A 14181-nucleotide genomic window follows, 5' to 3' on the forward strand; every position below is an offset into this window, starting at 1 on the left:
GTTCGAAACAGCTGTTGTTGCTTACATGTGTTGTTTGTTTATTTGTCATTGAAATATCAGTAAAAGTAAAGTAAATAAAAAAAGAAATAAGTCGCTATAAATAACGTAAGATGACATCAGCAGTGGTAGTTTTTGTGTTGTTGGACGAAGAACGCTCAGAAAAGGTGTCCTTTAAAAATTCTTTAAAAAAATCCACGTTTATAGTCCTTTAAAAATTCTTTAAAAAAATCCACGTTTATAGTCCTTTAAAAATTCTTTAAAAAAATCCACGTTTATAGTCCTTTAAAAATTCTTTAAAAAAATCCACGTTTATAGTCCTTTAAAAATTCTTTAAAAAAATCCACGTTTATAGTCCTTTAAAAATTCTTTAAAAAAATCCACGTTTATAGTCCTTTAAAAATTCTTTAAAAAAATCCACGTTTATAGTCCTTTAAAAATTCTTTAAAAAAATCCACGTTTATAGTCCTTTAAAAATTCTTTAAAAAAATCCACGTTTATAGTCCTTTAAAAATTCTTTAAAAAAATCCACGTTTATAGTCCTTTAAAAATTCTTTAAAAAAATCCACGTTTATAGTCCTTTAAAAATTCTTTAAAAAATCCACGTTTATAGTCCTTTAAAAATTCTTTAAAAAAATCCACGTTTATAGTCCTTTAAAAATTCTTTAAAAAAATCCACGTTTATAGTCCTTTAAAAATTCTTTAAAAAAATCCACGTTTATAGTCCTTTAAAAATTCTTTAAAAAAATCCACGTTTATAGTCCTTTAAAAATTCTTTAAAAAAATCCACGTTTATAGTCCTTTAAAAATTCTTTAAAAAAATCCACGTTTATAGTCCTTTAAAAATTCTTTAAAAAATCCACGTTTATAGTCCTTTAAAAATTCTTTAAAAAATCCACGTTTATAGTCCTTTAAAAATTCTTTAAAAAATCCACGTTTATAGTCCTTTAAAAATTCTTTAAAAAATCCACGTTTATAGTCCTTTAAAAATTCTTTAAAAAAATCCACGTTTATAGTCCTTTAAAAATTCTTTAAAAAAATCCACGTTTATAGTCCTTTAAAAATTCTTTAAAAAAATCCACGTTTATAGTCCTTTAAAAATTCTTTAAAAAAATCCACGTTTATAGTCCTTTAAAAATTCTTTAAAAAAATCCACGTTTATAGTCCTTTAAAAATTCTTTAAAAAAATCCACGTTTATAGTCCTTTAAAAATTCTTTAAAAAATCCACGTTTATAGTCCTTTAAAAATTCTTTAAAAAAATCCACGTTTATAGTCCTTTAAAAATTCTTTAAAAAAATCCACGTTTATAGTCCTTTAAAAATTCTTTAAAAAAATCCACGTTTATAGTCCTTTAAAAATTCTTTAAAAAAATCCACGTTTATAGTCCTTTAAAAATTCTTTAAAAAAAATCCACGTTTATAGTCCTTTAAAAATTCTTTAAAAAAATTCACGTTTATAGTCCTTTAAAAATTCTTTAAAAAAATCCACGTTTATAGTCCTTTAAAAATTCTTTAAAAAAATCCACGTTTATAGTCCTTTAAAAATTCTTTAAAAAAATCCACGTTTATAGTCCTTTAAAAATTCTTTAAAAAAATCCACGTTTATAGTCCTTTAAAAATTCTTTAAAAAAATCCACGTTTATAGTCCTTTAAAAATTCTTTAAAAAAATCCACGTTTATAGTCCTTTAAAAATTCATTAAAAAAATCCACGTTTATAGTCCTTTAAAAATTCTTTAAAAAATCCACGTTTCTAGTCCTTTAAAATTAAATAAAAACATTTTAATTTCTTTAAAAAAATCCACGTTTATAGTCCTTTAAAAATTCTTTAAAAAAATCCACGTTTACAGTCCTTACAAAAATTCTTTAAAAAAATCCACGTTTACAGTGGATTCGTATCCATAGTTGTAAGCAAGTTTATCTCTATAGCGCCCAAATAACGGATCTCCCGAAAGTCGTAAGGTTTGATAATTTTTCGAATTCGGGATTTGGTTTTTCTATAGTCCTCATATAATGGTAGATCCAGATATTCGGTATTTTTATGATGTAAGTCACATTTTCTATCAGATTTGTTGCAAATTCGATACATGTAGTTCATTATGGGTTCTACAACCGGTGTCAACAATTTGTTCATATGGTCCACGGTTTCCATATAACTGTACCCACCGATAGTCGGTAGTTGATTCTAGCCATATTTTTGCGCTAAGCATTACGAAGGACAAACTGAAGCAAAGATGCTAAACAAAACAGCTTGAAAAACAGCAGTAGCTAAAAACCGAAGTGTTGTTGACAATTTGTGTATCGGAGGTATCGATAAAATTGGAAGATGCAGGCTTATTTTACCCTTTACCAAAAGGAAAACTTCTTTGCTCAGTTAGAATTGAAACTAAAAACAAAAGTTTTATTTTTAACTAAAAACTTAAGTGGTTATTAAAATGCTCACACTGCACTCGAGTAGGACAAGTTATCCGAAGGATTTCTAAAAGTTCTCCGACATGATTTAAAGTTAACAAAATTGACTTTCTTAACCAGGAAAAAAAAAACATTCGATAAACAGAATATTTTTTACAATTTTCGGCTCTAGTGTTTTCTAAACATATGGTTTGTTTTGATTCTTGATTAATTTCCCAAATGTTGCCATATTTACAGTAAATAATGAGATTTTCGTAATTCACCAAATCGATCGGAATCTGGAGAATGTCAACAACTACGATCGATATGAAATTACGAGGAATTTTCTAGTTGCCTGTATTTTTAATTTTAAAGATTTTTTACGGCCTCAAGAAATATATTTTTAGCCTTGTATGAATTTCAAAATTAACAATTGTTTGTGGTATAGGTAAAAATATTAGAATTATTGCAAACGTTATACTTACCTTGGCCATATCGGTTATTGTATTGGCATTATCCATTAATTTGCGTTGATCCATTTTAACTTTACGTAACCTAAATTTTATGTTTTCGAATGTTTCGATTTTCGTTTTTGTGGAGATTTATAGTTCAAAAGAATGAAAAAAAAATCGAGAATTGGAAAGAAAAGAAACCAAAATAATACGAAAAAAATAAACGAAAAAAGAAGCCATTATGAATAATAAGTTTAAGATGGTCATAGATTAATATGTTAGTAGAGTTGTGTACTTATTTTTTTGATACGTTTTCTACGCAATACTGTAGCAGTTGTTTTGTTTTTTTTTTGGTTTGGTTATTTTTGGGTTGAAAAATACTTTGCGATGGAAATATTAAATTTCGTCGTTAAGATTGCAGAAATATCGTATCTCAAAATGAACCTAAAGAAAAAAAAATATATAGAACGGCAAGTGGTCTTAGAAAACGACCGTTGTAGAGTTATGGGAGAACAGCGAGAAAGAGAGTGGGTGAGTTGGGTTGAAAAAACAGAGTGCTGTAGAGTTGGGTTGAATTATGTGAAAATATAAATTGGGGTTTTGTGTTAGCTTCCAGGGTGGGAGGGTCGAAAGTTTTCCTTTCTTTATGTCAAGACCTATCTACATATTAGTTTGTTGATGTTGTTGTGAGAGTTTTCCCTAGAGTTTAGTTTCTGCAATCTTAACTGTAACGAAATCTCTTTGAGAAACTAATATTCAAAGTGAAAATTGGAGTTTACATTCATGTGTAAGTCCACCACTAGTTGACGTACAAACATTTATGAGACCTGTGACAGTTCCACAGATCACTGGTTTCGTTCTGAGAAAGAGGGATAGGTTTTAAGGATATGTGTAAGAGAAATAGAAAGAGTGGGAAAGACATGGAAAGAAGGTTAGAGATAGATTTGGGATATAGCAATACAGACATAGACTAGAGAGAAAGAGACAGAGAAATTTTGTTGCAGGTTTAAAGAGTTTGATAGTTAAAGAGAGAGAGGGAGAGAGAAAGACAGATAGATATTGCATGTGAGTGAGAGTGAAATAAGTTGTAGCTAGTGAGGGAGTAAACTGTTCGGTTTTCTTATCATTTTTTTTTTTCGTTGTGGGTGTGGGGGGTTCCATAAAAGAGGTGCTGGAAAACATTTGACATGACCTTTTCCTTGAAGTTATTTTGAGATACGAATTTCTAAAAAATTAACGACTCTTCTTGTCTTTTCTTTTTGTTGTGTTTTGCCTTAAAGGATAATGGTTTTGTTAGTAGTTTTGTTTTTCAATTATTTTATTTTTCTTTGGTTAATCAACACAAATTTGTTTTGTAAATTTGGCTTTACAACCGAATTACAGGCTAGTAAAACGAGTTCTCAAACAAATGTAAGTGTGGCTGTTAGCCGAATTTTGGGTAAGCATAAGCAGCATTTTTCCACATAGAAGAAAATACGCTGCATGCTAACAGCAAACACTTACATTTACTAAAGCATTAACTTAAAGAGAGATATATATAGAGAGAGAGAGAAAGAGTGAGATAAAATGGAACAAAAATTCTTAGCACAAACACTTGTCTTAAGAAGTGTTTTAGACAGATTTGCCAGGCAATCAGGACAATCAGAGTCGGTCAGTTTTTTTTTGGGGAGGGGGCTACCCTTGAATTTGTAGGTCAATAAACACTAGTGCTTGAAACCGAGACAGTAGAGTGACTTTTTCTAGACGTAACAAGGTCAGGACAATACACACAAACACATATAGCTATTCAGACATGTATACGCACACACACACACACACATTGTCGTCTAGGGCGTGTGCTGTTTTTCTGCCATGGCCAAGAGTTTGACCGGCAAGAAAAAGAACAGGCTGCTTGTCATGCATGGTGAGAATCAATGGCTTAATCGCAACAGTGAATGGAAACAAGGGTCTTGAAACAAGCAGCAGCCTAAACGTCAGAATTATATCCTCACAAGCTCAAGCATTTGTTGGCAACCTGGTTGGGTTGTTAGAATGGTTAGTTGGCATTGAGAAGAAGTAGATTTCTCTGGCATTTTCTAGGTTTTTTTTTTTTGGTGTGAAGGTTAGTAAAGTCTTTAATTGCTCTTTGGATGGGATCATTGTAATTTTTCGATTTTTTTTTGCAGAAAGGATTGGTATTTTTTTGCTGTTTTAGTTTGATTTATTGTTTGATTTTTGTTGGTTGGTTGGTTTGGTTTGGTTGATGAATACTCACGCATAAATTGCTAGAAGGAACTTTCTTTGGTGGGTTCTTACACGTCCGGGATTAACCCGTTTTACTAGTCTTGTATGTTTGTAAATGAGCCAAGTTTCACGAAGAACATTCGCCGCAGCATTTTTCAGCTAAAAGATACATGTGTAAATTTATAGTAGTAGAATACATACATACGCATATAGGTTTTTGGAGAGTAATTTTTTTGTAATTAATTTTTTTTTAGGTTATGGAGAGCAGGATTTTTTAGTTAATTTGTAAAGATTTGTAAATTATATGTTATTATGGGAAAAGAATAGGAAAAATTTCATAAAATTCACACAAATAACAAACAAAAGAATAGAAGAATTTCAAAAAAAAAAAAAGAAAATTAATAAAAAGATGTTAGTATTTGTAACTATTGATAAGTAACTGGGAAGTCGGAAGCTAGTAATGATCTTCGTGATATGTATTATTACTAAAAATCATTACTACTTCTAAACGCAATCGATTTTGACGCATCATTATTGTTTCCAATGCTTTGGTCGAAAGTCGATCTATAGATCCCTTGTTAGTGATGTGTGCCATTGGCTTAAAAAGTATCAGTGAGAAAAAATTTTTGAAAATCAATTAAAAATAAACGAAAACATGACCATGACAAAACGTCAAACCCTTTACATGGCATTCTTAATAAAAATATTCAAATCTAGTTTCGAAAATTTTAAAAATATTGCATTTTTCTAATCTTTCCTGCTTTAAACAATTTCGTGGTTTCTCCCCTCCAATGGACCAGTGAAATACTTTTACACTTGTCCTTATGGCAATTTAAATATTTAAATTGGAAAAATATGTAAATAAATACATTTGCAAAACTATTAATGGCTGAAAAACAAGCTTTAAACTAAATAATAAAAAAAAAAACGAACACAACTTGTTTATTGGCAGAACAATCAATTAAATAAAACAAAAGGCCGTAACCGTGTTCATTCCATCCTTGCGGCTGTAAATCAAATTGTTACGGACCATTGCAGACGAACGTTGTTTTATTTAATGGCTCATTTAACAAATTAATTGAAATCAATAGCGAGTCGCACAATTTAATAAAACAAAGAGTACAACAACCAAAGGGAGACGTAACTAAAGAAATTTGAAGAATTTTAGTATGGAAATGGGACAAGTCAAAAGGTCCAACTATGGATCGAGAAGGAACGTTCGAAGCTTCGAAGCAGCAGGAACGAGTGAGTTTGAAGGAACAATTAAACTAAAAGAATTCTGATGGAGGACTTGGTTCATTTTTGAGGAAAGGCACGAGGAAGATATATCTTTAGTGCAATTCTCTAACAACAAGGGAAATCGCCTCTACAGTAGCTCCAAACGAAGCTTGTACTCTTAGCAAACAATTTTCTTTCATGCAATATATGATTTATTCTAAACTCAGCAAATTTCTATGCAAAAGCTAAACTCGTACAGCTTAAGGTGCAAGTACATAAAAAGCTTGAAGTCATGGCTAGGCATATTAATATCAAATTATAATGTACTACGACGGCAGGATTTTAGTGCGGCTCTGTAATCCCTTTATGAAAAGTCACAAAATATACCTAGCCATGACTTCAAGCTTCGTATGTACTTACACCCTTACATTTATACGGCAACCCTGTTTCGAACTGCATCCAACTTCATGCGACTGTTGGAAAATGTATTTGGACATGGTAGAAGAATATAGGTAGACGCATCGACACAGCTGCTGGGACAATGAACTGTCAAACAAATTTTGGGATTGAAAATGTTGAATGAAAAATTTTTTAAATTTGTAAAAATTGTTGAAAAACTCGTATTATAATAACCTCCGAATATAGTCGTATAAGAAAACATATAAAAAATCTACTTATATTTGAAAATATATTTAAAATTTTTTGACATATCAATGCTCCCAATCGTTGATGCATCTATCTGTATTTTTCTACCATGGTATTTGGAGAAGTCCCTAAAAGGTAATTTATCACAAAATTTCCACGTGTTGTGTAATTTGCTGATGTAAATATTAATAAAATATAAAAACTGGGAAGACAACGAGGACAAATTACTGTTGAAGTGAGAAATTTAGTACTTAGCCATTATAAAAACCATAAATTGCTAAGTGAGATATCTGAGATTGTTAATAGAAGCCGATCTACAGTTCGTACAGTACATCATAAAATGGTTCAAAACAAATGGATGTGTAGAAAATAAGTCAAAAACGGCAAATAATAAAAAAAAATTCCCTTAGTGATGAGAAGTATATTTTACGGCAGATCAAAAGGAATCCATTTTAGTGCAGTGCACCGGAGCTCGCAAAATTGCTGAAAAGGGTTTGGGAAATGTAGGTTGCAATCAAACAATAAGAAATATATTGCATAAGTCGAATTACAATGGAAGAAGAGCTAGACATAAATCTCTAATCAGCTTGCGATATCAAGAAGTAAGATTGCGATTTGCCAAGGAGCACATATCAAAAGATTTTTTCAATTTGGAAGAATGTGCTGTTCACAAACGAGAGCGAGTTTAACCTTTTTGGTTCAAATGACAGACCGACCTTATGGAGAAAGGCAAATGAATCACTCCTTGCCGAAAATATAAAGCCTACAGTGAATCACGATGGTGGTGGTCACTAATGGTGTGGGGTTTTGCTTTTCAGCCTCTGGACCTGGTGTATTGCATTTTATTGAGGGTATTATGGATCAGACTATGTATCTTAACATTTTGAAAGAAAGTTTGCCACTCTGTAAGGAAAAGCTCGGCCTTGGCGAAGATTATTATTTTTATCAAGACAATGATCCGAAACACAAGGCTTATAAAGTAAGGCCATGACTGCTATATAATTGTCCCCACGTCCTGGATACACCAGCGTCCAGTCATAAACCCAATAGAGAATTTATGGAGCTATCACGATGGAGAAATCCGCCAGCATACCATATCTTGCAAAGAAGATTTGAAGAAAGCTTTAAACTAGCTAGGTAAGGAAAATCTCGGCCTTGGCGAAGATTATTATTTTTATCCAGACAATGAGGCGAAACACCAGACTTATAAAGTGCGGTCATGGCTGCTATATAATTGTTCCCACGTCATGGTTACACTAGCCCAGAGTCCAGACATAAACTCCATAGAGAATTTATGGAGCTATCTCGACGGAAAAATCCGCCAGCATACCGTATCTTGCAAAGACGATTTAAAGAAAGCTTTGTTGGAAGAACGGCAAAAAATTGAACAAAGCTTTTGCGAAAAACTTGTTAAAAGTATGTCAAATAGGCTACAAATTGTAAAAAAGTAGAATGCTTAAAAAATATTAAGTCTAGATATACTTTAAATTATACGAAGTGTATGAAGTTTGACTTGGCATTGAAATATGATCTCGTTTAATATTTATTTACTTTAAATGTATTAAAAATGTTAAGTTTTTTGGCTTTTTAATTAGTTACATAGCATACTAATAAAATGTAAAAAAATATATTTTTTGTAAATTTTAATTTTTGGAAATTATAAGAAAAATAAAAAAAATCTTTTTAGCTGTACGAGTTTCGCTTGGAGCTACTGTATATCCAAAATTTAATATCTGAATTAAACGTTTTATTTGCCTTATTCTAATATTTAAAAAAAAATCCAAACTAAAAAATGACATAAATAATCAATTAAGTGCAAATACCATCTTTGTTGCATATATTCTGTTTGTTTATGTATTTGACATTTGCTGTCATCGACATAATTGCCAGGGTAAATATTAACATTGTTATGGCCATAGTTATGGTCATATGCTCTGTCATGGTCATGTTTTATACAATTATAATTAATAATAATTATTATTGTAGTTGTTAATTAAATAGGTGAAGTGAAACGTTATTTAATTATTGTGTAATGCAATGTTAAGCTGAATTCAATATTAACCAGTAAAGAAAGTCTTAAAGTCGGGCGGGGCCGACTTTATGATACCCTACACCACTTTGCTAATTTAGTAGAGCTCCACATAACAATTAAAAGTTTTTATGGGAGAATTCAATCATACACGCTATGATTATAATTATAATTTAAAGTTCAAAGGACTAAACATGCCGAAGCATGTGCACAATTAATTTGAAATCGGATAAATATATATATATGGGAGCTATATCCAAATCTGAACCGATCTCGATAAAATTTGGCAAAGATATTTCTGAGCTGTTCCAGGCCTAATTTAGGTGTATATGCAAAATTCCATACAATTCGGGCTGATAGTACACGTTTGGTGCACAATAAAAGGCAAATCGGACGAAGATATATATGGGAGCTATATCTAAATTTTGACCGATTATCTCCAATTTCAATAGGGTTCGTCCTTGGGCCAAACAAATGATCTGTGCAAAATTTCATCTGGATCGGGCAATAAATGCGACCTGTACTTTGTTTACAAAAATACATGGACAGACGGACGGACGGACGGACGGACGGACAGACGGACGGACGGACATGCATAAATCGACTCAGAATGTGATTCTATGCAGATCATCAAAAGGAACTATGGGTCTATCTCGTTTCCTTTTGCCTGTTACAAACAAATGCACAAAGACATAATACCCTGACCACCTTGTGGTGTAGGGTATAAAAATTATAAACGCTAGCAACAAATTGAATAAGTTGGAAAAATATAGTCATAGGAAGGATATTAAATAGATGATGGAGCGGAGAGGGGAAATTAGAGTAGCAGAGGTAGACATTGGCGTGGCTAGGAATCATGTTTCATGGGGACGTACGTTTGGGTTTCCCAAATCTTTTTTTTTTCGAATGATTTCTAGTTACGCCAAGGCTAATGCCAGCTTGAAAATAAACACATTTTTTATAAACATTTTTAAAAGAAATTAAGTAAGAATAGTTATAGGAAATAGTAGCTTAAAACATAACAAAAATTCCACAGAAAATAAAAATACAACAGATTCGAAAGAAATTTTCAAAAAACGTAATTAAAGAGTTCAGAGAAACAACAACAACACGAAACAAGAGAGTGTGTTGGACAACATTGAACTTTGAAACAGAATTTAAATACCCTTTTTGTTAACTGAGTATCCATCATAAAGTTGTGCACATGCTTTTCTGCTCTTGTCAATTCCAATTTTCTGGATACGACCGCCACTAGAAGAGCCGTACAACCGGCACCCTGTAAAAAGTGAAAGAAAAAACAAGAAAATACAATTAAAACAAAACTGCTTTGCAATTACAACTGCTGGGTTATGGGTAAAACAGTTAAAAATTATTCCTTCCAAGCATCTCGTTGGGAATTGCCAGTCACTGTAAAGGGGGGGAATATCATCGTTTTATTATATATAAATGTATGTTTGGTATGTATGTATGTTGTGTCCAGTCTAAAGTGTTGATTTTCGTCAAGTGTTTTGTTTGTGTATTGTTCGTCCATTCACAATAAAAAAAAAGAATCAAATGGTCTTCTCTATCCTGCCGTAAATAATAAATGCTCTTAAAGGTCTCGAGTCATAGATCGTTGATTGTTGGCCAAGCGAAACCATTTGACATTGTGGCACAGTGGTACGGAATTAAAGAAAACCTCAAAAAAACATATTTATTTGCGCAGAAATTAGATTTCAGCGTAATTTTGTGTGTATGAACATGGCATAAGAATATAAGGCAACAGCTATGTCCCAATTATCAGGAACCCCATCAAGAACAGCTGATTACCAAATTTAATGCCAAAATGGATTGTTGTGATTCAAATCATAACACAAAAAATAAACAAATAAATTTAAAGTAACATTTAGTCTGATTTTCAATAGTTGATGACCTGAATAAATTGGACCATGGATATAAAAAAATGCATTAAAAAAATAGAAATTGCCATTGGATCATTAAATAAAGTATTAGATGCTCGAGGAGAGCTTTTTTGTATCCGATTTTTTGAACAATTGTTCATATGAACGTTACAGACCACAGGAATAAATTAGATCTTTAATTGGTTTAGGCTATAAATTGTTATGTACAGTTTACGGACGAGAGCAAATTCAACCTTTTTGGTTCAGATGGCAGACCTTATGTATGGAGAAAGGCAAATGAAGCGCTCTTTGCAAAAAAAAAAAAAAAAAAAAATGAAATCTACAGGGAAGTACGGTGTTAGGTCAGTAATGGTGTGGGGTTAATTTTCAGCCTCTGGACCTGGTGTATTGCATTTTATTGAGGGTATTATGGATCAGACTATGTACCTTAACATTTTGGAAGAAAGTTTGTCACTCTGTAAGAAAAAGATAGGCCTTGCCGAAGATTATTATTTTTATCAAGACAATTATCCGAAACACAAGGCTTATAAAGTGAGGTTATGGCTACTATATAATTGTTCCAACGTCATGGATACAACAGCCAAGAGTCAAGACATAAACCCATTATTTTCCATATTCCATAGGGAATTTATGGAGCTATCTCGATTGAAAAATCCGCCAGATTTGAAGAAAGCTTTGTTGGAAGCGCTTCATTTCCAACGCACAATGGCCACCAAAATCTCTGGATACAAATCCATTGGACTATGGTGTCTGGAGTATTTTGGAAAGCAAGGTTGGCACTAAAAAATACCAAAGTGTCGATCACCTCAAGCAAGCGCTTTGCCGGGAATGGGCCAAAAAACCGCAGAGCAACATTCAGGCAGCGTGTGACGGTTTCATTGGCCGTTTGAAGGCCATAATTCGTGCCAAAGGTGAACAATTCGAACAAATCTAAAATTATTCTAAAATTTAATGCTATTTCCGACATATGTTTGCTTTTATTCAATAAAATTAAAAAAAAAATGTAGAAATTATGGCGTTTGACTTTGTTGCAGTTTTTTTTTATCTCACCCTGTATTTTTAGTTCAAGGATGCTAACACTTTATGCTGCTGGAGACGCATTCATAATAAGGAATATTCTCACATAAAAATGCGCTCAGCTGGGGAGTAAATATAGATCACGACAATTGTGTGCTGTGTTAGACCTATGCACAGAATTAGAAATGCCAAGTGTTGTAGTCTTAAGCAGATGCAGATAAAACTAAACCCGCCTAAGATTTCTCTTGTGTCTTAGCACTTAAGTAATATGTATTTTTCTCAATAAAATTAGAAATAAACTGACAAACGAACCAACAAGCCGTATAATTTGATTTTCCCGCTAACATATGGCCCTGGGAGCCGGATACGCAATAGAATTCATTCTACAGCCAAACCATTCGGTTGTGTTTCTCTTCTCAAATACATTGGTCCTTTGAGCCGGCTTGAGAATTGAAACTACAACCAAGCAAAGCGGTCGTGTTCTTTTCTCACTTTCTACAGGGATCCCTCGAGTAGGATAGAGAATTGAAATTACACCCTAACGATACGGTCGGGTTTTCTTTCTCATCTTCTACATTTAGTCCAGTCGAACCAGATAGAGAATTGAAATTATACCCTAATGATACGGTCGGGTTTTCTTTCTCATCTTTTACATTTGGTCCAGTCGAGCAGGATACAGAATAGAATTGAAATTACACCCTAACGAAGCAGTTGTGTTTCTTTTCTCGCCTTCTTACATTTGGTCCAGTCGAGCCGGATACAGAATAGAATTGAAATTACACCCTAATGAAGCGGTTGCGATTCTTTTCTCGTCTTCTTACATTTGGTCCTTCGAGTCAATAACATCGAGGGTACCACAGGAAATTATTCTGGGGTCAATTCTTTACGCTATATACTCATATGACATGCGTCAAAATAAAAACTACTTTTTCGGAACTTTTGAAGACGACACCGTCCTCATGGCGACAGGAGAAGATACAGCCGAAACTGTAAGAAAACTCCAGTTAGCTCTGAACAGTGTTTATTAATTGACCATAAAGTGGGATCTTTATCTAAATTTTTCACCACTGTATATAAACTCTAATCAGGTTCCGTACGGGAAAATAAAGAATTATCTTGGAATAATGAGAAACAAGAGAGAGAGAGAAAGATGAATTGGACATGTGCTACTGAAACTCAAATTGGTTAATGGAAAGATATTCTGTCCTATCAATTGATTATAAGATAATGATCTGCCAACAAGCATTAAAGCCAATCAGGTTATACGGGATCCAGCTGTAGGGCAGTTCAAGCTGATTGCTTGCAAGTTTTTGCCAGAATTCCGTCGGTTTACTTTACATAGTTTTCTTGCAAAAGAGAATATAACTTCCTTACTCTCTCTTTCCTTCAAAAAAAAAAGTTGCTGGAAAATTCCTGCAGGAAATGTAACCAGACACACCTAGTTTCACACCACTGTGTTACGCTTTGGCCTCCATTGGACCTTATTTAATCCGTGAGTTTTTAGCGCCGCCAGCCTTTTATATTCGCCATCGCTTTCGTATGACTTCATTTAAATGATGTTCGTACACTTCCGTTTCCGTGTTAATACAGTTGATTGCTTTTTCCAGTCGTCTGACAAAGATTTAAAAGCCACTTTGTCGTATTTGTCCGTATGTCCAGTTTTATAACAATGCTGCAATCCGACGACAACAACAACAACAATAAAGCCATTTTCGATTGTATGGATGGAATGGAATGGCAAACTTAACACTTTCCACTTCACTTTTGATCTCTTAGTGTCGTATGTATGTATGTATTTATCTTGTCTATGGATTATAGATGCTTATAAGCTCACACACACACATACATAGTTCTACTTGGAAACACAGCTGGCTGTCAATTTATATTAAGTCTACATGTGTGCTGAATAGAACGAGAGAGACACAGAGAGTGTCATTAAATTTTTAAAACTTTATTTAATGTTTTAGATAAGTGAGACATTATGGGAGTAAGTACCTATGCTTAGCATACAGTAGCTCCAAGCGAAACTCGTACACTTAGCAAACAATTTTCTTTTATTGGAATATGATTGTTATCAAAATCCACTACCAGGAGAAACCTATATTTTTTTATTAGTGTAGAGGGTACTAGAACTAGTCGAAGAACGGAAAAGTTCACTGTTTTTAATTATTTAATAAAAATAATGACATTTATTCTAAAGCTCAGCAAATTTCTATGCAAAAACTAAACTGGTACAGCTTACATTTATACGGCAACCCCGTTTAGAACTGCGTCAAACTTCACGCGATTGTTGGAAAATGTATTTGGGGA

The 14181-nt window shown here is 32.8% G+C and overlaps 1 protein-coding gene across 18 annotated transcripts in view; it reads right to left on the bottom strand.

Annotated features, from left to right (window-relative positions):
* LOC101899720 (small conductance calcium-activated potassium channel protein) overlaps window positions 1-14181 on the bottom strand; it is a 725164-nt gene that overhangs the window by 22097 nt on the left and 688886 nt on the right. For all 18 annotated transcript variants that reach the window (XM_059119190.1, XM_059119189.1, XM_059119188.1 and 15 more), the window contains 3 exons: window positions 10119-10229; window positions 5093-5220; window positions 2872-2941 (listed from right to left, as the gene is read on the bottom strand). In XM_059119190.1, coding sequence (XP_058975173.1) covers window positions 2872-2941; window positions 5093-5220; window positions 10119-10229 — 309 coding nt within the window. The remainder of the gene's footprint in view (window positions 1-2871; window positions 2942-5092; window positions 5221-10118; window positions 10230-14181) is intronic.

The sequence above is a fragment of the Musca domestica genome, unplaced genomic scaffold (assembly GCF_030504385.1).
Source record: "Musca domestica strain aabys unplaced genomic scaffold, Musca_domestica.polishedcontigs.V.1.1 14, whole genome shotgun sequence".
NCBI lineage: Eukaryota > Metazoa > Arthropoda > Insecta > Diptera > Muscidae > Musca > Musca domestica.